The sequence below is a fragment of the Equus quagga genome, chromosome 13 (genome assembly GCF_021613505.1).
Source record: "Equus quagga isolate Etosha38 chromosome 13, UCLA_HA_Equagga_1.0, whole genome shotgun sequence".
Classification (NCBI taxonomy): domain Eukaryota; kingdom Metazoa; phylum Chordata; class Mammalia; order Perissodactyla; family Equidae; genus Equus; species Equus quagga.
This window is the reverse complement of record NC_060279.1, coordinates 105,825,679-105,851,380: the sequence shown is the minus strand read 5'-3', so window position 1 is coordinate 105,851,380 and position 25,702 is coordinate 105,825,679. Positions and strand designations below refer to the sequence as shown.

General features: G+C 49.7%; 1 protein-coding gene across 1 annotated transcript in view; it reads left to right on the top strand.

Moving 5' to 3' along the window:
- Nucleotides 1-25,702, top strand: part of ZNF536 (zinc finger protein 536) — a 365,002-nt gene that overhangs the window by 200,326 nt on the left and 138,974 nt on the right. The window contains exons 4-5 of the mRNA XM_046683106.1: nt 10,261-10,413; nt 22,438-24,009. Of these exons, the coding sequence (XP_046539062.1) occupies nt 10,261-10,413; nt 22,438-24,009 (1,725 nt within the window). The remainder of the gene's footprint in view (nt 1-10,260; nt 10,414-22,437; nt 24,010-25,702) is intronic.

Genomic DNA, 25,702 nt, shown 5'->3' with positions numbered 1-25,702 from the left:
CAGATACCAAGACAATGGACAGTGGGATAGCCTCAGCTGTTTCCTTGGCTCCTCTGCTCTGTGGCCTGAGCCAGGGCCAAAGGTTTTGTCCTTTGGAGGTCCACCGGTCAGGCAGCAGATCTCTGGGAAGATCTATCTGCCATGATGGGCAAAGCTGGATAGATTTTTTTTTTTTTGCTAATTTTTATATATCAACTAAAGTATTTATTACTGCAAGGTATTGAAAGGTTCAGCAATTATTCAAACAAATTTTAAATCTTGATCCAATGATAGTACTCATCTGATAAAGGTTCTCAAATTAAAAGGTCTGGGTAAGTCAGTGCAGCTCATAAATGGCAGTAACTTCAGAGCTGGCAATTGACACTTGTTTTCTGCCACTGTTTACTCTTCAATAAAAAATGCATATTTACCATAGCAACCTCCTGATCACGTGGGCCATGTCTTACACGCTACCCTCTAAAACAGAATAGCTTCTTAAAGAAACACACACATCCTAATATGCATGCTGTTCAGATGCAAAAATGTGATCTTCATAAGGAAGCCCCTTTTCCTGGGATTTAATGCTAATAAACACGTCATCTTTATAGAAATCATTTTGGTCCCATGTCTTAAATTTTAGGGCTTTCCTTCTGGAAATCAAATTAAAATTACTCTTGGAAGGGCTTTGATTATCTTGAAAGTTTGCCGGTTATTTATTTTAGCGCAGTTCTAAAATACATATATGTTTATTTGCATTTACATACACACAAACACGTATTTTTTCCAAACAGCAGCCATTAGCATCGTTTGGAAGGGAGTTCGGTGTAGATTCTAACGACTTGCTGCTTCATCTGTGATTAAAGATTGTCGTCTCTGGGAGCTCACTTGCAGCCCGAATTGTTTCTCACTGTTAACTTGGGAGAATCGCCTGTGTCTTCAGAGCCTTGGAGAAACCGCTCCGACTTGGACTCTCCAGGAAAGGAACGTGCCCCTCAGTCCAGACCTTTTGCGTGTGTGTCCTGGTCCACAGCTTGGCGCTGGAGCGGGAGCACTGTGGTCACAGGTCTCTGCCCTGCCTCCATGCCAGCCGCCTGGAACGTGCCCCTTTGGCAAGGTTCTTGTTCAAAGCTACTATGTTAGCAGCTACTGTGAATTGGAGCATATCCTGTACCAGGCGCCGTGCTAAATGAATTATCCCCACTCTCCGCATTTGCAGATAAGGAAACCGAACCTCAGAGAGCTTATGTAATTTGCCCAGAATTACACTTCTAAGAATTGGTGGAACTGGGTTTTGACCTGAAGGCTTTGGACTGCAAACCTTTCCACTGAGGTTGTCAGACTTAAGCCGGGAAGATGAGTGGGCGAGCCAGAGCGGCCTTGGGCGAGGGAGGCAGTGGGCAGACCTCCTCCTCAGAATGTCCCCAGGGATCCCGCAGGGCCTGGGCCTCAGCCGAGGTGGAGCACCCTTCCCACTTTGCTTTCACCTGTGCCTGGCAGCCAGGTACCCCTGTGCCACAGGTCTCTGTGGATGCCACAGCCCTGGGGACGCACAGCATGGCTGTGGCAGAGCTGTGCTCAGGACCCCTCTGGGTACCTCAGCAGGCTCCAGGCGCAGGTGCATCGGAACCGGGCCTGCTGGATGTTTAAAATTCCTTTCAGCCACATGCAGACCAATCTGGGAAACAAGAGCATATTGTGACTCTGTTATGCTTAGGGTCTTTGGGGGAAAATCCGATTGTGAAGTGAGGCAGGGCTCTCCCTGGCAAAGTGGCATTGTGACCCAAACTCGGAGGAGGAGAATTGCCCAGACCCCACGCCTGGCCAGCCGATCGGACCGCAGCACGTCCATGAGCCATTCCATAATTATCCATCGTGGGTGCCTCCGTGCTGCCTCAATAGATTCTTTAAAATGGTGTGTGTGTTTCCCGCGCCACCTCGAGTCAGCCCCGAACTGTACATACGTACAAGCGGGGAGAAGTAATTGCTTATCATGTATCTCTTTGTTCCAGACACTTTTATAAAAGAGTATGTATTATGTATGGTGTGACCTTCAAATGTCAGGAATGTGTTGTGCAATAAACTGTCAATATTTGTGGTTATAAGGTGCTAGATGACTTTTACAATAATTGGAACGGCTATATTAAAAGCTTGGATCACTCAGCTGGTTAAAGAGAAAGACACAGGCCAGCGTTCATCAGGGACTTGCCTTCTGCCAATGATTAAATGAAAGATATTGCAAGGTGCTTACGATGTCTTCTTTGTTTAAAAAAGAATATGGCAAAACATGTCTCCAGGGGAGGCGTTATCGCCCTCCCTGTCCTTTCGGTGTGCGTGATTCCCGGGGGAAACCTTGGCCCCGCAAGTTACGGCGACTGACCAAGCGCATTGCAAAAAAGATCGGTCCAGCTTGTTCTCAGTGTCATTTAAGTAAGAATTCCTTGAAACATACCCGGCCATCAAAGAGATCTCCTCCGGTCTTCTCCCCACCCCAACCCCACCCGTAAATGAGGGGGCTGTAAATTATCTTAAGAGGATCTTAAAAGCTATAGTTTTTTTTTAGAGAAAATAAATTATGTAGAAATCTTTTGGGAATTTATGCTTTACTGAAAGTAGAGACTTCTGTAGTTTTTTCTTGTAAAGAAAGGAGGACTTAATTTAAATTATGAAAAAAGGAAGGCATAACAAATATTTTGCAATAATTACAATAGTAATTGGGGCATGGATTACTTTGAAAATATCTATTGTACTATAGTCTTCTGTGGATTAAAGACCCTATGCGTATGGCAGGCTGTTTCTTCTCGTGACAGTGAGACTTTCCTTTTTAGCCAGGAAGTGGGCAATGAGATAGTGGAAGGTGCCTCAGCAACACGCCCAACCTTCTGGAAAGCGCACTGTAGTCTTGCTGATGATGATTGTGTGTTTGTGGTTCCTTCCACCTGGGTGGAGAGACAGCTGGGAGACACCCGAGGCCACCTCCTCCAGGAAGCCTCGCTGGGCTCCCCTGACCTTCTGCCCACCCTGCTGGCCACACACTCCAGCCCCTGATGGTGCCGAGCCCTCTGGTGCGTTTCTGGAATTTCGCTGGTGTCTGCACAGTTCCTCCCAGGCTACTCGAAGCAGCTCCCCCTTGCAGTCAGGAGCTGATCTGAGCCTCTGACTTCCAGTCTGCCTGCCTCCTCTGAGTCTGTTATTTATTGGAAAAAGTATGTACAATTTAAAAAAAGTATGTGTCATGCACTGGCTGTGGGCTGAGTGCCCACCACGTGCTGAGGATAGACGCCAACCAGCAGTAAATGGCTCCTGTTGGCGGAGCCTGTGTTCTGGCGGGGGAGAGGCAGCGAGCAGACAAACCCATGGGTCAGTTAGAGTCTGCAGATGGTGAGAGAGGTGCTGTGAAGGAAACCAGAGGGAGCGTGCTGGGAGCCAGCTAAGCGGGCTTGACAAGGGAGAACACAGAGGTGGGGCTGGAGGACAGTCTGGTCAGGATGAGGTCAGAGCAGCAGTGGGGGCCACGCAGCCGGGAGGTTGGAGACCATGAGAAGGAGTTGGGGTTATTCTAAAGAGCTATGGGACAAGTGGCCTGTGCCTTCGCTGCACTAACCAGGCTTTTCCCAGGAGATGGCAGTTCCCTGGGCCGTCCCTCTCCAGACTCACTCTCCTCCCTGGTTCTCCCCACCCAGGCCAGGTCAGAGGTGATTCTGCTCTGTGCTGGCTCACCCCAACGGTCTCCAGGATGGGTCCCAGCCCACCATCGGCAACCAGGCCAGAGGGAAGAGAGGAGCGTGCAGAGCCCAGAGAGGCCCATCCCCCCAGGTGCCTTGTCCCACATCGATTCTGTGATCCCAGATCTTGCCCGCTGCATCCACAGCCACAGTCCTCATGCTGGGGATGAAAACTGCCTGCCCACAGCCGGCCCTTAGGGCCTTGGGAGAGCTGGCAACCCAAGGATTACAGAGGATGTTGTCAACAGCAGCATCACACAGTGCCAAAGGGAAGAGAGCCCACGTGTGGCCCCGTCTCCAGCAGGGGCTTCCGCACCCTCCCCGACAATTAGGAAGCACTCTGGGTTTGGGAAAACCGGAAACACATTTGGCCCACCGCACTTCATTTCGAAGCCCTTGTGTATTTTAAGGGAAATTTAATCCGTGTGTTTCTGATTCATTTTCACTTAACTCATCAAAATGTTGCTTTGGAGAAGCTGTTTGAGATCCTGCTATCTTATATTTTTTTTCTCCAAATTTTAGCCGTTTAATAACCTCTTTCCCCGGTTCCAGAAATCCTGTCTTGCCAAAAGCAAATGGAGCTGTGCACAGCTTTGAGTATGGGTCGAAGGTGAGAAAAGGCAGCGACAGAGAACGTTCCACCTTTCCACCTCTCTGACGGACCAGCCACGAGCCCTGGGCCTTGCTGGTGAGCCCAGCCCAGTCCCGAGGCCAGGAAGCCAGAGGGAAGCCGGCCGCTGTCCTCTCCCAAGTGGACGTCCTTTTCTAAGACAGCTCTCTATTTAAACAAATGCTTTCGCCAATCCATATTAATGCTTAACTGTTTAACATGACTATATATGGCCATCATAAACCAGAGGACTTTGAGGAAACCACAGAGACACCAAATTCATACTGACCCAAGGCCTGAGTTACGTCTTCCAGGAGTTAAGTAGAATTGTTTGCAGCACTGTTGTAATTTGTATGCTTATCTTTAAATTAAAATCATTTTTAAAAATAAAAGGAACTCTTTACTTAACCAGGAATCTCCACCGCAGTAGTCATTGATTTATTCGAGTCTGTTAATTTTAAAGTTTTCAAAGTAAGGGAAAGTGTTAAGCTTTTCAGAGGAACGATCCATTCCTTTGGACTTTCTCCAAGGTGTTAGTTATTTCTCCTCCCCTGAAAAGATCTTAAAGCACTGATGTATGTGGACCAAGACATTTTTTAAAGATGTGATGTTTTGGGGCCCTGCTCGCTCTTAGACCCCACAAATAGTTTTTGTCTTCCTTAATGAAGTGAGAGCTGTGCTTCTGAGGTGCTCTTTGCACAAGGCAGACTTTCAGAATTAATGGCACGACTCATCTAGGAAAGTGTATTCACTGTTATACTAGAAGTTCCAAAGAAATGGAAATCCATGGCGTTTAAGACATGAAGTAGTCAATGCTCAGGGCTACACACGGCTGCCTCGGTCATGTGAGGCTGCTGGGGTAACTCTCCATGCGCTGTGTGGATTTGCCGTCATCACCGTCATGATCTTCATCATCATCATCATCATCATCATCGTCAACATCATCATTATGATTCTTTTTTTAATGGAAATCATTCCAAAATGTACTTTTGGGCATATGAAGGGTAAGGCTGCCTGGCGTTAAGAAGAAGTGGGACCTGAGGATCCATGCACAGTTTAAAAAGAAACCTCTCTGTGCCTCCTCTTTTTTGTCTCACTCTGCCTCTGTTGGCCTCTCCCTGGCTCTCGTCCTCGCTCTCATTCTCTGAATTAAAAGGACGACCTGGAAGATAGATGAGTTTAAACCCAGAAGTCCTCACCAATAGAAGGCTGACTCAGTTGGTTCCTGATCCCCGCCCACAATGACAGCTCTCCAAATCTCCGTGGCTTAACAGAACCAAGATTTTTTTCTCATTCATGCAAAGTCTGGCATGGGTGGGCTCCTGTCCATCGGTGACTCAGCGACCCAGGTGCCCTCCATTTTGTGATTCTGCCACCTCAACCCTCGTGTGGCAAGGTTGCTGTGGACAGGAAAGGGGTGGTAGCAGCGGCCTGCTGTCTCTGCGCCTGGTCTCAACATAGGGCAAAGGAAGCTGGGAAAAGCAGGGGCACCTGGAATATTTAGAAGCACTTACCATCCGTTTCATTGTCGTTTCCTCCTATCTCTCGAAGACCCAGCCCCAGTTCCTTGGTTTGAGATGAGGATAGGGTTGGCGAATGAAAGGCCACAAAGAGGCGGTGGGTAAGACAGCCTGCACTGGGCCTGGGGGAGGGCCCAGGAAGTCCAGACCCCTGGACGGATGGAACCAGGATGGGAGGTGAAGGGAAGCCAGGCATCAGGAACCCCGAGGGAGGAGATTCCTCCTGCTGACTCCTGAGTCAGCCTTCTTGGCAAAACAGCCTATTTTAAATATGTACCAAGGAAGCTCAGTGTTTAAAGCTGACTTGGGGGAAAATCGACCCTTAAAATACGAAATGATTTCATAAACCAAGTTTTTAAATTCCAAACATATATATATGTAGGTAAAGTGCGTAATGAGGCACCTTGAATCAAAATCAGATCGTATCTGTGTACTGCAGGAGAGCCAACCTCGGGACGGCCTCAGACAGCTGCTGATCGCATCTTACGTGCGTCCAGGCTTTAACTGTGGAACAATTGTTTTACCTTTCTAAGCATCTGGTTCTTTGTCCAACTGATGAGGAAGATTCTAACACGATCCTTGGCCTTTTTTAATCCCCCTGGCTCCTCCTTCAGCCACCACTGAGGGACCTCCCTCCCCCTCCCTCTGGCAGGGAAGGTCATGCCCCTTCATGTCATCTTGATCTGGGTTCGCCTTGCTGTACACCCAGAGGATTGGAACAAGCAAATGGAAATGTAGGAGGCACGGTTTCTGACTTTGAGATGACAGAATTAGGAAGGTCAGGCGTCTGAGGTCTGCTCACCTCCAAATAACAGCTTCTGGAAACAGAACTGGAATCATAATTGGGTCCATTTCTTCTTTCTTAGCTTGTAGGATCAGGAGTAAGCTCGCAGAGCGTTTGATACCTATTATAATTCACTGGTTCTAGGCTGAAACTCTAGAAGGGCGGCCTGTGTCCCTCTCAAATATTATTCCCTGCATCCATACAAGACATCCATTTCTGAAGAATAGATCCCATATTATTTAGTGGGGTCAGGAAAAGAATCAGGGATCCCAGGAGTCATTTCTCAGCCGTTTCCCCATCATATGAGGCCAGAGCACTCCCAGGCTGAGGCAAGGAGATGGCTTCTCAGCCTGCAGCCAGATGCCCTGACTGCCAGGACACCCCGGTCTCTAAGCGTTGGTAGGGCTGCCCCCCTTTCCTGGATGTGCAAGGAGAAGCAGATGACAGGTCTTAGGCTGGCCTCTGTCCATACAGGCACCTCCTTCTACCCATCACACTTACAGAAAGTGTCTGATCTGAGGGAAGAAATATTGCAGGTCGTAGGAAAAGGACATTTAAAATAAAGCTCAAACCACTCCACAAACAGTCTGACAAAGGACCACAAAAGTAATTTTTCTAATGCTCCTTCCTTTCTGCTGCCTGTTTCCTGGGGGGCTGAGGAAGAGCTGGTCTGTCTGTAAGCAGGACCACTGATGGTTTTGCCTGCTGGCCGTGTGGGATGCAGGCAAAGCCTCAGGCCTCCATCCTGGGGAGTGCTGCAGGAGGGCAGTGGCCAGCTTTCACAGTCTGGTGGGGTGGAAGCCAAGGGTAGCTGGTCTCTCCCTCTGAGCGAGCCTCTGGAGTTCTCGGTGGGTCTGGGCCAAATGGAGGGCGCTGTGCTGGCCGCTGCTCCCCGCCCAGGCGCAGTGCAACTCACACGCACGCCCGGGAGTGCGGGCCAGGCGGCTGGAGCTCCCTCAGCCTTCCCTGTGCTTGGCTTGCAGCCTCTTGGACATTTCCTGGGACCACCCACAATTCCCCTTCATCGTTGCTCAGAGTTTGTTTTTCTAGTTGGATTAGTCTAAGAGTAAACGCCATAGGCCTCTGGCCCTCCAGAAAAAAAATCCATTTTTGTGTAAAGTGAAAATTAGACTCTTAAATCTGCAAAGAAAGCTGTTTATCTTACAAATTTATTCTTTTTATTGGGCCACACATATCCAAGATAGAAAGATAAAAGGAAAACAGATCCAGGCCATCACTTGGAGCGACATGCAGCGAGACGAAGCTCACCCCAGCTCCCGTAAAGCCTTCCACAGTGGCGAGGAGCGCCGCCTCGTCCGTGTGTCTGTCCACAGCGCGCCCTGGGCAAGGACTCATGGAGAGAGAGCGGGGTGCATCCTCACTCTCTCTGTTCACTTCTGTTGGACAGCCCACTGCTGCTGACCACAGTGGGTCCTTGAAGGAAGAGCAGGGGAAAGCACGCTGGTGCAGGTCAGGGAGCTGGTGGCCCTGCGACAATGTGACGTCAGAGTCCACGCCCGCCCACCTCTGTCCTGAAGCCAACCTCCGGGGCACTGAGTGCTGCGATGATTGGCATTGACAGCTTTGGCCTCCTCCCTTGAACAGGCTGTCTTAACTACGTTGTGGGGAACTCTCAGGCAGCGTTATAATCAGGCTCATTATTGTTTTCGGCTGACCTCATGACCCCACAAAATGAAAGCTGATTAATGGCGGGAGGACACAGGCAACATGCTGAGGTTGGGGCTGGTGGGGGCGAGAAGGTGGTTAGGAGACGGCATTCCAGCTGTTTAACCTAGGATGCAGTTGACTTGGAACTGGCACCTGGCCATTGTTCTCCTGGGCTATGGGCAAACTGGCTCTTTAAGACAGAAGTGGCCGCAGCCCCTGGTGGACTCACCTGCAGTGTGGAGTGCCTTGCTGTGGCTGCATGTGGGGCACTTGTCTGCTGTGACGTTGCAACACGCTCTTGTGCCTGTTTGCCCTTATCAATAGCCATCTTTGGTCACGTTCCCACATTCGTATGGGCAACCACATACTTAGGCCTACGCAGGGTGAGTTCCAGATGTGGGTGAACTCAGTCCTCCCAGAAAGTCAGTCTCTCAAAATTATGAGGAAAAAAAATGCTGGGCAATTAGACCCTTTGAACAGCTCTTCCAAGGAGGGTTGGAAGAGTTGGGAGAATAAGATGAAAAGTGAGCCTTTGAAGAGCTTTTCCAGGGTGACGATATCGTCCTGCATAGTCCAAAGGCAGAGAGGATGCTCCAAGCCAAAGGGTTGCCACGGCTGCTCAAAGCAAACATCCACATAAGAACTGAGTGCGCATGCGCTCGTCTTGCTCATGGCCTGTAAGGCTGTGGCTTTTGGCTGTTAGAGAACACTAGGAACGGATGTTGCAAAATGAAAGCAATTTGCGTTTTCCATCGCTTAGAAGGTCCAAACCTTGTTTATTCCGCTCGCTGCAGAACTCACAGGTCTGCTCATTATCCCGGAAGTTTCCCCTTGTTCTCCTACTGGATCTACCGTGAGGCCCAGAGGGCAGGCTGGAGGCCATGGCGAGAACCCACCAGCCTTAGGACCTTCCGTTCTGTGCCAGGCGGTCAGCCTGCAGCTGTGCGGGGAGGCCTGCAAGGCAGGGAGAAATCCAGTCCAGAGAAGAAGCCTCGCGTGCCTCCCCTGCCCGGAGACGCAGATTCCCAGCTCCTGCCCTGCTCCCCTGATGTCGTCTCTTTGTCAGTGTGATGTCAGGCCTCGGGTGTTGCAATAACGTATCCTCCAACCACTAGATATTTTCACAGTTTTATTTACTATTATGTCCCATCATTTCTGTGCAGAAGGCAGCCGTATGTAAATTTTATTCTATTTTCTAATGGTTTGGGTTACATAACAAATAACAGCAGGAGGGAAAATTTGTATTGATACTTTACAGAGGAAGTTCTCAAGCCACCGCACGAAGATTTAACTGCGGTGCTCTAAGTTTATGGGAGTTCTGCAGCTGAGTTTCTGCACATGACTTTGAATATGTCACTGTATGTTTATCATGGGCTAATTGTGGAACTGCATTTCCATACTTTTTCTTCTCCCTTTCATGAGATTACACCAGCTAGTGATGGATACAAGACTCTACAAGGAAGAAATGATCAGTTTTGGATAATTTTCTTTCCTGTCCCGAAATAGCTGTGTGTCTGCATGTCTTAGGGACTCAGCCGAGACACGTTTTTTTCGTTTGTTGCTTGATATAATGCAAATGTGATTTCGATCCTATAGCAAACTCTCTGGCTAGTCCATATTATAAATTAATCACATTCAACAAACACTAACATTTTTAAACTTTCGAAAAAAAATATTTAATAGGAGCTAAGCAAAAGAAGAAATCAAACCAGCTGCTGACACAGCTGTTTCTTTTCTTGTGTAATTCAGTTCAATATAAAGGTACCATATGCTGCTTAAAATGATGATAGGAAAGATGAAATAATTTAAGAGAATAACAAGAAAATACATGAATTGTCAGCATTCTGTCAGATTTAAAGAATGAAATAGACAGGTGTAGTATTGACATGTTTAACTTTGTGTGGTGTTAGCAGTTTTGGTGCGAACAACTTCTGACATGTGCTGAAGTGATGTGAGAACGTTTCTCCTCCGCTGCAGACATCGGCGAGGAGGCTGGGAGATCCACCGGCGTCCAGCAGCCCGCGCTGCTCCGCGACAGGAGCCTGGGCTCGGCCATGAAGGACTGCCCGTACTGTGGGAAAACCTTCCGGACATCCCACCACCTCAAGGTCCACCTGAGGATACACACAGGTGAGAGATGTGGGACGCAGCTCAGAGCAGGAGGCCGGGACTGCCCCGCGCCCGTCTCCGGTCCACACTGACTTAGTCATTGGTGCTGAGTTCTCCCTGGGCCTGTCTATACACCACTGTATGGGTCCGAACTGACCCTAATGTCCTGCTTCCTCACTTCGCAATCACCTTCCCAGATGAGACCCGGGAGTGTCGAGGGAGCTCTCCCGTGGTCCAGGTCTGGGATGGGGGTGCTCTGTGTGAGGCGCCAGGAGACTTTGCTGCCGGCTTCCTTCCGAGGCACTGAGACAGCAGCTCCCACACTCTGAACGACCCGCATCTCTCAGGTGCAGGTGACAGGAACCCCGCTCAGGCTCTCCCAAGTGTAAAAGGGAAAGCGCAGCTCCCCTGAAGTCTGGGTGGGCTGGCTTCGGGGTATGGTTACATACCCATATCTGGGACGGGACAGGTGGAGACAGCCCCTCACACCGCACTGAATGGAGGATGGGTGGCTCTCCGCTGGTCTCCTCAAAAGGAAAATTGAGGTGCTCTTAACCAAACAAGGGGAAACGGCTGCCGGACCACTCCATCATTTCTCCTGCTTTGGCGTCATCCTAGCCCCTCGTAAGAGGACTTCTCTTCGTCTCTCTGCCTTGTCCCTCGGTCATGGTTCTTTTTAGGTTTTCTGCTAGTTGTTTGCACGTTGCCGATACAAAAAGAAAATCTATCTGAGATATGGACACCTCCATTTTCTTTGATTTTTCTCCTGACACTTTATCTATGGGAGTATGAGCTGCTTCAGAGGATAGACAAATATGCCATCTATTTTCAAAAATAATTGTGGTCTATTTCCCAAGGAATCAATAAAGCTCAGGGTTGTGCAGGATATTTAGTGCATGCGGACCTCGTGTGCAGTGTGCAGTTAAAGACGGGGAGCCCCTCACCTGGAACCTTACCTGGTGCCCGCAAATCTCCCTGACACGGAGAGGAGCCCTGAGGACAGGTGGCAGTGGGCCTCCAGCTATCTTCATAGCCTGGGGCGCAGCTGTGTGGGGCCACTGCCCTCCCCATCCTGGGTCACTTCTTTCCTGGAGTCCTCCCAGGCTAAAGAGGGATCTCCTAAGATTAGGCCCCCGCTTCCATCCCCTCCCAGGTCCTGGCGGGGCTCTGATCCCATGGTGCACTTTCTTCAGCCTCCCGTCTCTCTGCGCCCACCGCCTTCTTCCTGCTCCCCGATGCAGACTGCTTGTTCCTGCAGCAGGAGCTTCGTCCCACCACCTCTCCCCCCGGGACGTGCTTCCTGCAGGTGGCCACTGGGGGCTTAGCTTCAGTGTGGCCTCTTCAGGGAGACCACGCTGACTATCGTGTCCACGTTATCCCTCACACTCGCTCCTGCTTTATTTTCTTCATAAACTTAACGCTTTCTGAAATGATCTTGTTAGTTCCGTTGTTCATCTCCTTATGTATCGTTTGTCTCCCACCAAGTAGAACCTGAGAGGGCAATATTGTCCATCCTTTTAACTGCTAGAACTTCCAGAACCCCAGGGCTTAAAGAGCACTTTACACCTAGGGGAGGCACAATAAATGTATTTGAAGGGTGGACTGACAGAATGAATGCGAGACTAAGTGCGTGGCCCTCCTCCTGTAAGCCGTGCCCTGTGCCAGGCGGCACAGAGGGGCCCAGTGCAGTGGGGAGGGTGGCCCCTTCCCCCAGGGGAAGCGTGGTCCTTCTGGAAAGGCAACCTGCACACATAGACCCTTCAGAAGCCACGGCATGGCAGCCAGGCTGCAAATGCTAGATGCCTGGTTGCAGATGGAAGAGCCCCCTCCCCAGGAGCTCGGTAAGGGTCCCTGAGTTCCTGCCTCAGGATCTTCACACATCTCTGCCAGACAGGTGGCTTGGCTTGCTTTCTCATCCTCAGAGACTGGCGCCAGCCTCCCCTTCTCGGTGAGGTCTCTCAGTGATCAGGCTGAGGCAGCTCAGACATCGGGCTTTCTCAGATCGTGCCAACGCCCAACCTCTACACACTGGAGCCAGGTTCCCTTGGGTTGTGGTGGTGGTTGGGGGGGGACCCACAGACTGCCAGGTCATGGGAGGCAGTCCACCAGGGCACGCGGCATTGGGTTGTCCACAGGTGTGTGGTGATCTGGCCAGGGGTGTCCTAAGATACCGCCCTTTTCTTTAATGTAGACACAGGCCCCTGGCCAGGTTTGCCAGGTGGGCGGGTCGGCCCTGCCAGGGAGTGTGGGTCAGGAAAGAAAGGGCAATGCTTCCCAACCAGGAGCTCTCCCGACCCTGTGGGCCCCGACCCCCACCGGCTGGCCTGTGGGTAAGAGTGGGCACTCCACGGAATGTTTCTGGGTAAATTAGGACCACAGCTGGCAGAAGTCCTGCTGAACCCGGGTGGAAGCAAATGGGTACTGCTTTTGGAAGTTTTAGGAAGATAATTTTTCCCAAACTTCTGCTTCACAAACTTCTGACGTTTGTGACCAATAGTCTTTGGAGACACAGAAAAGCAAGCCAGGGCCGTGGACAGAGGCATTCTGGAAACTTCCCGGAATAAGGGAGAAAATGAAAGAAGCCATGGAAACATCACACCACCAGCCCCCTCGGAAACAGCATTTGCAGTGTTTAAAAGGCGGAATGATAACCAGATAAAGATCAATTTCCTTTTTATCAAAGAACAAAGAAGTTGGAAAATGCTTACACTTGTGCGTTTAAATAGAACAGAAAGTGTTACATGTTATAAATCACCAAAGTAAACATCCATTATGACAATGCAAAAGTGTAGATTACATGAGTAATTAAAAATCAAAATCAAGTGATTTGCTAATAAACGAGTTCACATGGGGCTCCAGGGGTGGGGAGCACCTCTCCGTGTGTCTGTATTTCTAAGTGACATGGCCAGAGGACGGCAGTCTGTGAAACAGAATATGTTTTCCAAGATGCCGTCTTTTGAAGTTTTTCTCTAATGGACTCATAGGAGCACATTTAAAAATCCAATGTTTAATAAATATATTTTAATTAGCCAGGATCTGAGGTTTTACATTCTCCATATTTTTCTGTCCTACTCCATCTTTTTGAGAAATCTTGATCATATAACGTCAACCGATAAAAACCACTTTCCTTTTTTAACTCCACTACATTAACTCAATTACCACTCTTCTTCGCCGAACACCTGTCTGTTAGAGCGGCGCTGAGCAGATGCACCGGGCAGGGTGCTCTGAACACCTGGGCGCTGGGGGAGCCTGCAGGTAGCGGGAACTCCTCTGCTCCCCCCTCAGCTCCAGCCAGATCTGTGTGGGACTGCAGGGGGCACCTGGAGGACCCCGGGAGTCCCCAGTGACCCTCAGATCCTAGAGGCCGCCCCACCCTGGCTCCTGCAGGGCAGACGTTGATGGCTGCCCACCCAGGGGAGGCCGAACTTCTCTCCCGTTTGAAACATTACCTTGGGCTGGTCAGGACCCCATCGCCGGACATGTGCCATTTGTCTTCTAGAGACACTGCTGGTCATCCAAATGCAGAGCCAGTCAGTGCGGACTCAGAGAGCAGCTGGTAGTAGGGCTCTCCAAAGAAACAGTATGTATATCTATACAAACTGTCTCCATTACGGAGGCTAAGAAGTACCAAGATTTGCATTCGGCACGCTGGAGACCCAAGAGAGCAGAGGGTGTAAGTCTGTCTGAATCCAAGTCCGAAGCCAGGAGAGGACACAGGTCCCAGCTTGACAGTCAGGTGGGGAGAGCGAATTCTCCCTTACTCGGCCTTTCGTACTCTTCAGACCCCCGACGGATTAGATGAGGCCCACCTACCTGGGGAGGACTATCTGCTTCAGTCTACCAATTCAAATGTTAATCTCATCCAGAAACACCTTCACAGAAACACCCAGAACAACATTGAACCAATTGTCTGGGCATCTCGCGGCCTAGTCAAATTGATACTTAAAATTAACCACCACACTGGGGCCAGCCGGGTGGTGTAGTGGTTAAGTTCATGCACTCTACTTCTGCAGCCCAGGGTTCGCAGGTTTGGATCCTGGGCACAGACCCACACACGGCTTATCAAGCCATGCTGTGGCAGGCATCCCACATATAAAAAAATAGAGGAAGATGGGCACAGATGTTAGCTCAGGGCCAATCTTCCTCACCTTCACCCCCAAAAAATTAACCATCACAGAGATGCGTCAGCAAACATTTAGTCCTAGCATGCAATGGGAGGCAGGGATGTCCCCTAGGTTACCCCTGACCAAGGCTAGCCAATCGTTTAATTACCGGCTGCCCCCAAATGCACTCCATCCTTTCCCTCACTGCCCCTCTGCCAGCCCTGCCTTGGGGATAGTCTCCAGGGTCCAGGGTGTCTGTTCTGTGCACAGGAGGTAGGCAGGTGCTGCTCAATTCCTGAAAGGCTGGAGGGATGTGTGTTCCCCACCTAAGCCCCAGACGGGTGTAACACCCATGCCTTGGCTGCAGGACCCCGGGCTGCTTCCCTTGGGCGGCTCTCCTGTGTGTTGGCTTTCCTGGGAGGTGCCCATTGTTTCAGGAATGACCATCGTAGAGAAATGTAATAAGCAACCTCACTCGTGAAAACTTGGAGGCATGAAAGTTCAGGGACTAATTAAAAATAAATCTCATTAGTTTTTTCCCTCTCAAATTGTGCAAGTGGTTTATTAATCTGGTTTTGACGTGCTGCGTGCACTGGTCCTCCGGCCCTGAGTGGGGGAGCTCCTTTCGGGAATGGATTTGCGGAAGGAAGCCAGCGGTAGTTTTCCAGGGATCTCAGGGTGGGCTGAGGGGCATGCCCAGCCCTGCCCCCCACCCCGGGTGTGTGCCTCCATGAGGCGGCCCCTGGGCGCTGGCTGAGTGGGACGACAGGGGTGCCCTCCTCGGCTCTCACCTGCATTCTTGTCACCAGACACTAGGCTTCTTTGTCCTGACAGGAGCAAAGAGGATCGTGGAAGTGGGAGGACTTCTCTCCTGGAGCACCCCCAAAGGGCTGTGTGCCCAGCGGAGGGTGGGGGCTGGGAGTTATCTTGCCTCAGGACTGAGGCAGTGTCTGCACAGCACGACTGCAGAAAAACTGAGCCACCAGGGAGGATGTAACTACAACGCTAATAGCAAGGGTAGCCAGCACTTTCTATAGACTCACAGGTGTGGGCACTGTGTAAGCGCTGCCCTCGAACTCACTCCTTAATCCTCACGCCTCCTCGGTGACCAGGTCCCACCCTGCCCCCTTGCAGGAGAGGGCTGAGCCTCAGAGATGTGAAGTTACCCACTCGGAGTTGCCCAGCATTGACTACGGGGTCGCAATGCAGATCTGCCTAATTTGGAATCCCATTCTCTTAACCGCTGCGCTGTATTGATATTTTAACTTTTCTGGGTGAAGTTTTGGCTTGTTTTAGGAATTAATGCAACATTTCTTTGACAGTGTGTGTCCACACCCTCACCAGCAGGAGGAGAGGAGGTGACTTGGACCCACAAGGTGTGTTGACGCAGCCTCCTGGCGATTTGAAAGGGAAGTCCTGTGCCCTCTGGCTCCTCCTTTACCCCTTACTCAGACTGGCCTGAGGCCAGGCTTCCTTGATCCTGCCTGCCTCAGTTTCCCCACCAGCACAGTGAGGTCAGGGAGGTGGTGAGGCAGGGAAATGGCCACCGTAGCATGTGGAGGCCCTGAGCCCCGCTTGGAAGATGGCGTGGAGCGGATTCCTCGCCGGCGGGCATCAGGAGATGAGAAACCCTCACGCCCGGTTTGCTAACTGCGTTTCATCTTCAAAGAGTTTCCGAGTGAGCACGGACTGGTGTGTGGATGGGGGTGGACGTGGAGGTTTAGCCGGCCCGACCCAGGTGCCTGACGCCCGATGCACAGGGGAGCGTTTCCTCTGCAGGTGAGGTAGCCAGGCTACTTAACATTTCTAAAAGCACATCGAAAAGTGTTCACAATGGGTTGGTTCAAATGGGTGCTTTTCCGGTTCCCTTTTCTAAAGTGAGAGCGTGTGTTGTTGTCCTTAGTGGGGGACAGCCACCTGAGTAACGATGGAGAAAAAAAGATCCACTTGCCCCAAAGGAGATGATTCTTTTTTCTCCCTTTTGTTTTGAGTTAAAATTCCATCCTTTTTCTATTTCTAAGATGAACTGAAAGCCCATTTTATTCCTCCATCGTCCCCCATCCTTGCTCTTCCTGCCTTAATGACATCCCAAACTTTTGTTGAAAATAATTGATTGAATTTAAATTTCCTTAAAAGTTTGAGAGGTAATGTTACAGTATAAATTTCCTACCAAACACTAAGTAGGGAAATATCCATTAGTGAAATTAACTACAGTTTCTAGGTAGCTAACAGTGTGCCGTATACAGTAGGGCATGGCTAATGAACACTGCAGAGGGTGATATTTCATTATACAAATTAATGCTCACATTTTAATGGGAAAGTCACATAATGAATCTCGGCTTCAGTGACAGCAATTAGAGACACAGATTGTCCCCTTCTGGACAAGGCGCTGTTTAGCAATAAGCGGCTGTGTGAAAAGTCTTCAGGTTTACAACATATATATGCTTTGGGGGAATTAGTGTACAATTTATATTAATGTACTGAAGCTTCGCTGCAAAGGCACCACCATATTTATCTCTCCTGGTATTAACTAAGTAAAGACATGTAGAAAGACTAAATAAATATCAAACAGAGGATGCAAATACGGGAAAATATTCAGTTACTCAACATAAAAGTAAAAACCCTTTTGGAGATTTAGCACACACATACAAAAAGGTTAGAAGCATGAAGCACTTCTTAAAAGCTTGGTAAAGGGGTTTCCGAAGAGAGTAATATGAATCCGCCTGCTATTTTTGGAGAGGTGCTTGGGTACTTGCTCTGAAATGCTCCAGAGTCACTCACCAGGACAGCGAGGGTCCCTTTGGCATAGCAAGCACCGAGTGGAGGCTCAGAAGGAAGAAGGACATGACCGTGTCAAAGTAGGCACATGAACTAATTAAACCACTGGGGTACATTTCTAAACATTTGTGATACAACGTTGGAGAAGTTAATGCTATTCCAAAGTTGAATCTATATGTTATGCCATATGTCAGTGGGTAGCTGGTTTAATGTAAGATGGTTCCAATAATTTCGTTAGTCTGTTGGAATGATGAACTGATGATTTTTATTTTATTACACCTTTTCTAGCAGAACTTTCTTTCCTAGAAATACGTTGTTTGGGCCCACATCTTATTCCTTTAAAATACTGTGAGAAGTTTCCCCACAGAAGGCCACCCTTGTCCTTACCTGCTTCCTTCAGTGGGTGACTGGCTCACTACTGGGCGTCCTTTCCCAGACATACGTTTCAAACTGGCTGCCAGTCCAGACCCCGTCTGCAGATAGATACCGTGGCCCTCTCGATGTTTGGAAAAGTTCTGAAGTAACCAGGATATTGCACATAGAAATCAGGGTGTGAGTATTTTCTTAGAAAGTCAGAGGTCCTCGTGTCCACTGCTGGCTGGCTGTAAGCAGTGGCTGTCCTCTAGGAGAGGCGTTTGGCCCCCGTCCCGCTGTTGAGCACACTCTTGTGCTCTGCCTGGCTCTGAAGGCATCTGGTGTGTGGCTCCTACAACAGACTGACGCAAAGGCAGTGGATCCCAAATGTCATGGAGGGGACCGGAGGGCTCATGACCCCCAGGAAAGCATGGTGCAGTCTGAGTGATCCCCCCAGTAGATTTGGATTAATTTATGGCCTGAGTGGCCAATCATTCAACTAGACAGAGCTGCTGGCAGGGTCTGGGGCTGCCTGTGCCACGAGGCTGCACGGAGAGCAGCTTTCCAAGTCTCAGGCAGAGGCTGGCCTGGGTGGGAAAGGGCCGGGTGGACCAACGACTTGCTCCTTGGCCCAAGCTGGGGCTTTGTTAGAGTGAGCCTGGCGTGCTCTGGTTGAAGTGTGTGGCCAGATGCGGTGCCCCTGACCACGAAGCAGCTCTCGGCACGGGTGGACTCGCCATTTGTTTGTTGGCCAACCCGAAGAGCAGAGCTTGGTGGGCCTCAGAGCGTGCTGACGCTGCTGACAGTGCCCCCACCCAATCTGGCGCTGGTGTTGTGAGGGGTTTGCCTGTCCACACTAGGATGTGCCCTGGAGCAGCGTGCTGGAAGATCCCTGGGATGGTTGCAGTGGAAATTGAGGCCTTGGGCTGCCCAGGCATTCTGCAGGGTGCTCCCCCGATGGCTCCACCCCTGGGTTTGCCTGGCCAGAAGCGCACCCGTGGGAGCTGGCTGTGGTCTCAGAGCATGGCCGGTGCCCTCTCACAGAGATGAGCGCAGGGAAGGTGAGGGAGGGCTCCAGGCGGAGGGCAAGAGTGGTTGCTCAACTCGTTCAGGGATTATAAAGAAAAACTGGGGGTTTTGTTTATTTTTTAAAGCCCAAATCCAAAGGGGTGGGTTTAGCCCATGGAACTTCTCTCCAGAGCCTTTATGGGGGGGAGGGGTCGAGGGGAGAGGGAGCCGCTGGCTTCCCGGAACTTGGCAGGAGGTGGAGCCACAGAGAGAGACACGTGGACAGTGCGGGGTTCTTTGTGGGGGGCGGTGTGCACGGAGGGCAGAGAAGGGGCCGAGGAGGCCTTCCAGAGCCATGTGCGTTGTGTGCAGGCGAGGAACCCCTGAAAACTCACCTGGTGGCCCCTAATTCCCCAGGGCTGGACCCTCAAATGCTAAGAACCAACTGTTGCTTCTCAGCTGTGGCCTTTTTCCCTTGGAACAGTGGAGGCCAAGGCCTGTTTTGAACTTTAAAGAGCAGTGGGTTGAGTGAAGACATCCTTTCCTGCACTATTTGTGTGTTTGTGTGTGGTGTGCACGTGTGAGTGTGTGCATGGCGTGCATGTGTGAATGTATGTGTGTGTGGTGTGTGTGGTGTGTGGTGTGTGGTATGTATGTGTGAGTGTGGTGTGTGTGTGCATGTGTGATGGGTGTGTGTGTGAACCTCGCTTGCTTTACTAGCCTTCTCATATGTCTCCTCTGAAAGCCTCAGAGCAGGGGCCGTGTCTCTCCGGTACTTCTTTCAGCTCCCCTCCTTCCTGGAGGGAAGGGCTGCTCATTCGTCCGTTGGATCTTTCAGTCAAGAAGTGTGTGTGAATGAGTGTGCGTGTGTCTGGGTGTGTGAGTGCACACTCTGTGTGTACCTGTGTCTCTGGCCCTATTTGGGAGGCATGGTTTAGCTCTTGACACAAGTTTTAGAGTTGACACGAGGCCTTAGGGAACACGTGCTCCAACTTCCCACGTTCTAGGCTGAGGAAGCGAAGGTCCCAAGATGGGAATCCTGTGCCCGGCGGAGTGCAAAATAGCGCGGGGTCTCTGGTCCCCAGTGCAGACTCTGCGAACACCTGCTGGGGTCTGCAGGTCCAGACTGCCTGCCCTGCTCAGCAGTCCCACAGCACCTGCCGACAAGGGGCCTTCCTAGGGAGGGCCTACGTGTGGCTCTCCACCCAGGCTGCACAGAAGGCCACGTGGGGGCCTTTGAAAGACCCCAAAGCCCTGTCTTCACCCTGGGCCAAGTAACTCAGAATTTCTGGAGGTAGAGGTGGGGCCAGGTATCAGCGTTTTAAAAAACTCCCCAAGCGGTTCCACTTTGGCTTTTCAAAGTGTAATCTTTACGCTGTGTCAGAATCACCAGGGACACTTGTTAAAAATGCCCATTTCTGGCCCATACCCCAGACCAAGGGAATCAGAAGCATTATGTCGTTAGGTCCCAGAACTGGCGTCTTAAATTCCCCTGGTGATTCTAACGCACAACACAGTTTGAGAACCACTGCTCCGGTGTGCATTTCAAATATGTGGCCCTTGGAAATATACACGCACACCATGGGTGCGTCCCTGCCGCCCCCACTGAGAAAGGCAGCTGACCACCCCACCCGGGCCTGCAGGCGGAAGTCCACATTCTCCCTCTGCAGCTCTGCTAATGAGTGCCCAGGCCTCCTCTGCAAACCCTTTGCCAGATGCACTTAATCATTTCCAGGTGCGTTTCTGAAATGCAACCTGAGTCTCACTCAGTACCTGCCGGCCTCACCTCTGCCACCCTCACTGCAGGGCCCTCCCCCCAGGTTCCCGCTGACCCCGGGCCAGGACCCTGCGTTCCTGGTCAGGCTCTCTTGTCACAAGCCCCATGACCACCCCCTCAGCTTCAGGGCTGCCTCTGCTCCAGCTGGCCTCCAGACTTCCAGGTCAGCCCAGAAGTGCCGGTCCACGGTGCCTGTCCCCCTGAGGGTTCCCTGGCCTCCAGCGAGATGTCCAAGTAGCCGTGGCTGAAGTGAATCCGAGCCTCACACAGGGATTGACTCCAAGAAGTGGGAAAATGGTGCCTGAAGCCATTTGTACCTTTACTTCAAGGGGGATAGTGTCTTCCTTGCGAGAATCATGCCGTTGGCCTAGCCAGAGACAGGTGTGACCTTTCCATTTAGAGAAGTGGATTCCCAGCGGGATCCCCTTCCCAGACCATGAGGCCACCTCTGACGTGGCCAGGGGGTCCTTCAGCTGCTTGTAGCAGTGGACGAGGAGCACACAGCCACCATTTTGAAGGGATGGGCATAGTTTCTCGAAGGTTCTGGCACTCCATCTGGAGATGACGTGGAGTCCCCCGCTCAGAACAGGGGCTGGTGGCTCTCCGTTTACAAAGTCCCAGAGTCTTCCTTCCCCACATCAAATGTGTTACCCGCAAGCGCCCTATGCCTGGAGCAGGAAAGTCGTGGCGTAAGCTGAGACGACACAGCACGGCGTCTGCAGAGGATGCCATTCACCAATGCTTTGCTGTTGCCCTTATCTCAGTCTGCTTTATGATAGAGCAGAGGAAGGGCTGGGGCGTGCCAGGCTTCCCCAGAGAAGGAACCATGGATATGGACAGGGTGCTGCTGTAAACAAGCTCACAGGGCTGTCACAGTCCCATTCTTTCCACAGAGCCTTTCGATTCCAAAGCCTAGAAAAGACCTTGGATTGCTAACAAATTCTTGGAATATGTTTAAATCTGCATTTGTTTACCCTCCTCTCTTGCTCTGTCCCACCACGTGCACAGGTCCAAGTTGAGTGTTACGGTATCTTTTCCGTGGTGGGAAGAACAATACAAGTTGGTGTTGAATTTAAATAAATATTTAATTCATGAAAATGATCTTATATGTTTTAAAACACTCTTTAAAGCTATTTTTATTCTCTAGAAAGCGCTTAGTATAGGTAAATTACACATTTTACTACTGGAGCATTAGGTTTGCCATTAGCACAAATTTAAGGCGCTACAAAGACCAGTAGATAATGTTAATTTCAAATACAGAAACTAAATATATTTTGTGCCTTTTTATTACTCATTTTCTTTTAAGTTTTATTGACTGCTTTTTATCTTAACTATATGTCTTTACATGCTGCAATCATAATGCACTGTAATGGTATTAATATTTTATAGAATCAGTATTTATAGTTCTTTATTTAGAAACAATGCAGTAGGTCTGCAGATATCTGAGCCGTCTGGAATGGTGCCCTCCAAATAATGATAAATTACTTGTGCAGTATGCCATTTGCTAATTATATCCATGATTTACTGCAGAGCAAGACTTAAATCATTCATTTCAGTCTTGCGTAACAGTGCCATAAAATTTTTAGGTTTAAAAATGGTTTCCATGTGTATAATTTAAACAAATTTTAGAGCTATTGTATACACAAAATATTGCAACCACCCATTTGTTACATACTTTGTCTTTTTAAACTTCTACTTTTAATGATCACTGTGGCTGAAATTATTATGCTTAATTTTCATAATCATAGCTTTTAAATCTACAGCCGTTTTCACATGTTAGATAAAGAAAAAGATAGCTAATTGTGTGTAGATAGTATGTCATTCCTGAATAGTCCCAAATGGTACAAAATCATTAAAAAAGCTTAAGAGTACGAATTATTCTTCTATTAAAAAACAGTTGTTCTCTAACTAATTATTAGTTTGAGCTGCTTTGTTTCCAAGAACAAATGTTGATCCTCCTAGCCTTGTTCAGCACACCAAAGTGAGATAAACACTTTTTTCTCTCCTTATACCAAAATCCTGCAGGTGAGAAACCCTACAAGTGTCCCCACTGTGACTACGCCGGCACCCAGTCAGCCTCCCTGAAATACCACTTAGAGCGGCACCACCGGGAGCGGCAGAACGGGGCCGGGCCGCTGTCTGGACAGCCCCCGAACCCAGAGCACAGGGACGAGCTGTCCAGCAAAACTGCCTTGTTTATCAGGCCAGACATCCTGAGGGGGGCCTTTAAGGGTCTCCCTGGAATGGACTTCCGAGGTGGCCCTGCCTCTCAGCAGTGGACATCGGGAGTGCTCCCGTCCGGAGACCACTCGGGGCAGGCCACTGGCGGGTCTTCGGAGGCTCCTGCAGACGCTCTGAAAGCCGCCGACCTTCCTTCCAAAAGCACCCACTTCTCTGAAATCGGAAGAGCTTACCAGAATATCGTGAGCAACGGTGTCAATTTCCAAGGGTCCTTGCAAGCTTTCATGGACAGCTTTGTCCTAAGCTCGCTGAAGAAGGAGAAGGACATGAAGGACAAAGGCCTGTCTGATCCTCCTTCCACGAAAGTCCACGGGGCGGACGGCAGTGAGGAGAAAGCTGGTGGGAAGGCTGCCCTGAGGAAGCTGGAGAAGTCTCAGTACGAGCCTCTGGACTTGTCTGTGCGGCCGGACGCCGCCTCCCTCCCCGGCTCGGCGGTGACCGTGCAGGACAGCGTTGCGTGGCATGGCTGCTTGTTTTGTGCGTTCACGACATCGTCTCTGGAGCTGATGGCTCTTCATCTCCAGGCCAACCACCTAGGCAAAGCAAAACGCAAAGACAGTGTCGTCGGGGTGACCGTCAACTGCAAAGACCAAGCCCGGGAGGCGAGTAGAATGCCTCTGCTGTCCTCGGTGCAATCCAGCAAAGAGATGGCGCTTTCCCACGTGACCGCGCCTCTAGACTCTGCTTCTGAGAAGATGGCCCAAGGACAGGTCAAGGAGACTCTGGGGGAGCAGAAGAGCGGCACGTGGCCCGGCCACGTGGACCCCGCGTTTTGTAACTTCCCGTCGGACTTCTACAAGCAGTTTGGTGTATACTCGGGTGTGGTGGGCTCTGGGGTCCCCAGTTCCTGCCCCAACAAGGAGCCTGATGGGAAGGCCCACCTGGAAGATGACGCCCCTATCCTGATCCCCGAAACCACAAACAAGACTACTACCGATGACCTCTCCGACATTGCCTCCTCGGAAGACATGGACTCCTCCAAGGGAGAAAACAACGATGAAGAGGATATTGAAACGGAGCCGGAGATGATGAGCAAGCCGCAGTCTGCCCTGAGCAAGGACAGCAGCAGCGATGGCGGGGACAGCCTGCTGCCCACGGGCACCCCTCAGTCTGCCCAGGGACTAGTCTCACCTTTACCCCAGGTGGCGGAGAAGCAGTGGCACGGCCCGGGCCTTCTTCCAGCCCAGGACCCCTCTGTGGGCCTGCCCAAGCCGGAGCGGGGCCCCCAGGGCCTGGAGAAGCCGATGAACATGCTGTCGGTCCTCAGGGCCTACAGTTCTGATGGCTTAGCAGCCTTTAACGGACTTGCGAGTAGCACAGCAAATTCTGGATGTATCAAGAGGCCAGACTTGTGTGGTAAGTTTTAGAATCCTCTTCCTTTAGTCCATTTCCCAAAACATCAGTGCTGAATCGTGCGTTTAAAAAAAATGACTTATCCATTAGCAAATTTTGAACTAAACATAAACAAACCCAACGATGCTGTATATGCAATGTAGACAATCATGAAAGTCAACTTCATTTAGAAGTTTTAGAAGTCGTGCTTTTGTGTTCCAGTGTGCATTGTACAGATCTGCGAGGCCTGTGCGGGAGGCATGGAGAGGCGGTGGGTGACAGGGTGAACTGCTCCTGGTTTTAATCCATAACTTGAGGGGAAAAAAATTTAAAAAAGAAAAGGAGACGTGGTAACTTGCAAACTTTTCAGTATTTTCAACTTATGCATAAATGCCTAAAGACAATTCTTTACTGCTTTGCTCAGCCAAATCTGCTTTCTTAAACTTTCCTTTGTATTGACTTAGAGGACACTAAAATCATATCACACTAACCACAGTAAAGAAATAAAGCTACCCCCGTCCAAGTAGGGAGATGGTTTTGGTGTGTTTGTGATCCATCTTTAGACATACCAAATGGCAGTTCCTGTGACTTTGGCCTTCTACTGTTGCCTTCTGTCAGTCTGTCTCTTCACCTGTCTGTCTGTTGTTCTAACAAGAAATGTACATTGTGAAGGCCCTGGTGAGCAGTGTTGTGATCCTGTGTGTATGGATTTATGCCTGCCTGATCTTCTCAGCAAATTGGCACTGCTTTACCTTCTTAAAGAATATGGTTACCCCAAAGTAATTCCAGACCTTAAAAACTAATAATAAATTTTAAGCCTAGAATTGGATCAAATGATGTCGAGGTGGGCAGGGAAGATCGAAGTCTCCTGGCACCCAGGTGTTCATATTGGAAAGCCTTTCTCCGAATAGAAGCTCAGTGTGTTATTTCCAGTCCCAAATATCCTCGCTGGAGGCAAATGGACATGGTGCCTTTCCATCTTTAATCTATGAATCGATTTATGTGGCTTTACTTCACCTGTTGAAAAAAGGATGAAAGGGAGGAAAGGAGGAAGAGAGAGAGGAAGGGAGGAAGGGAGGAAGGAAGGAGGAAAGGCAGGAGGGGAGTATTTCTTAATCTCTGATATTCCTTTTAGCCCAGAGTAGGATTCAGGAAGCTGGGCTCGGTCCATGATTTAAATTGATATATTTCTTTTTTCCTCTCCTTCCCTAATTCACTAAGAACTGGATCAAGCAGTCAGAAATATTTTTTGAATTGTCAAAAATCACTAAATGGATTTCTGACAGCTCAAAAAAATATTGACAGTTCCTTATGCTGAATGATTCACAAGGCCCCATTAACCAGTACCCCCAGATCTATTTTTAGCCACGTACAATTCATTACTTTTGAAGCTGTTAAAAACAATATTTAAAAGAAGGACAAAAGGGTTTTATGTCAGTCCAATTTTTTTCCCTTTTCTTCCGGGGGAGTGACGTTTAAGTCTTTTTTTTTTTCATTGTTGTTTTAAGTTTGTGATTGGGGTATTTTTCTTTTTTATTGTTGTTTGGGGATTTTTTTAAAGTCTATTTTCAGTTCTTTCAAATACCTACAGAGGGCCATGGTTCCTGCCAGGAATCCATGCATCAGAAAAGATCAAAACCTGGCATGTTCATAAGCTCATTATTATTGAAATGAGCTCGTATTACCCCTATTAATTTTCCCATCTTCCTATCAATGC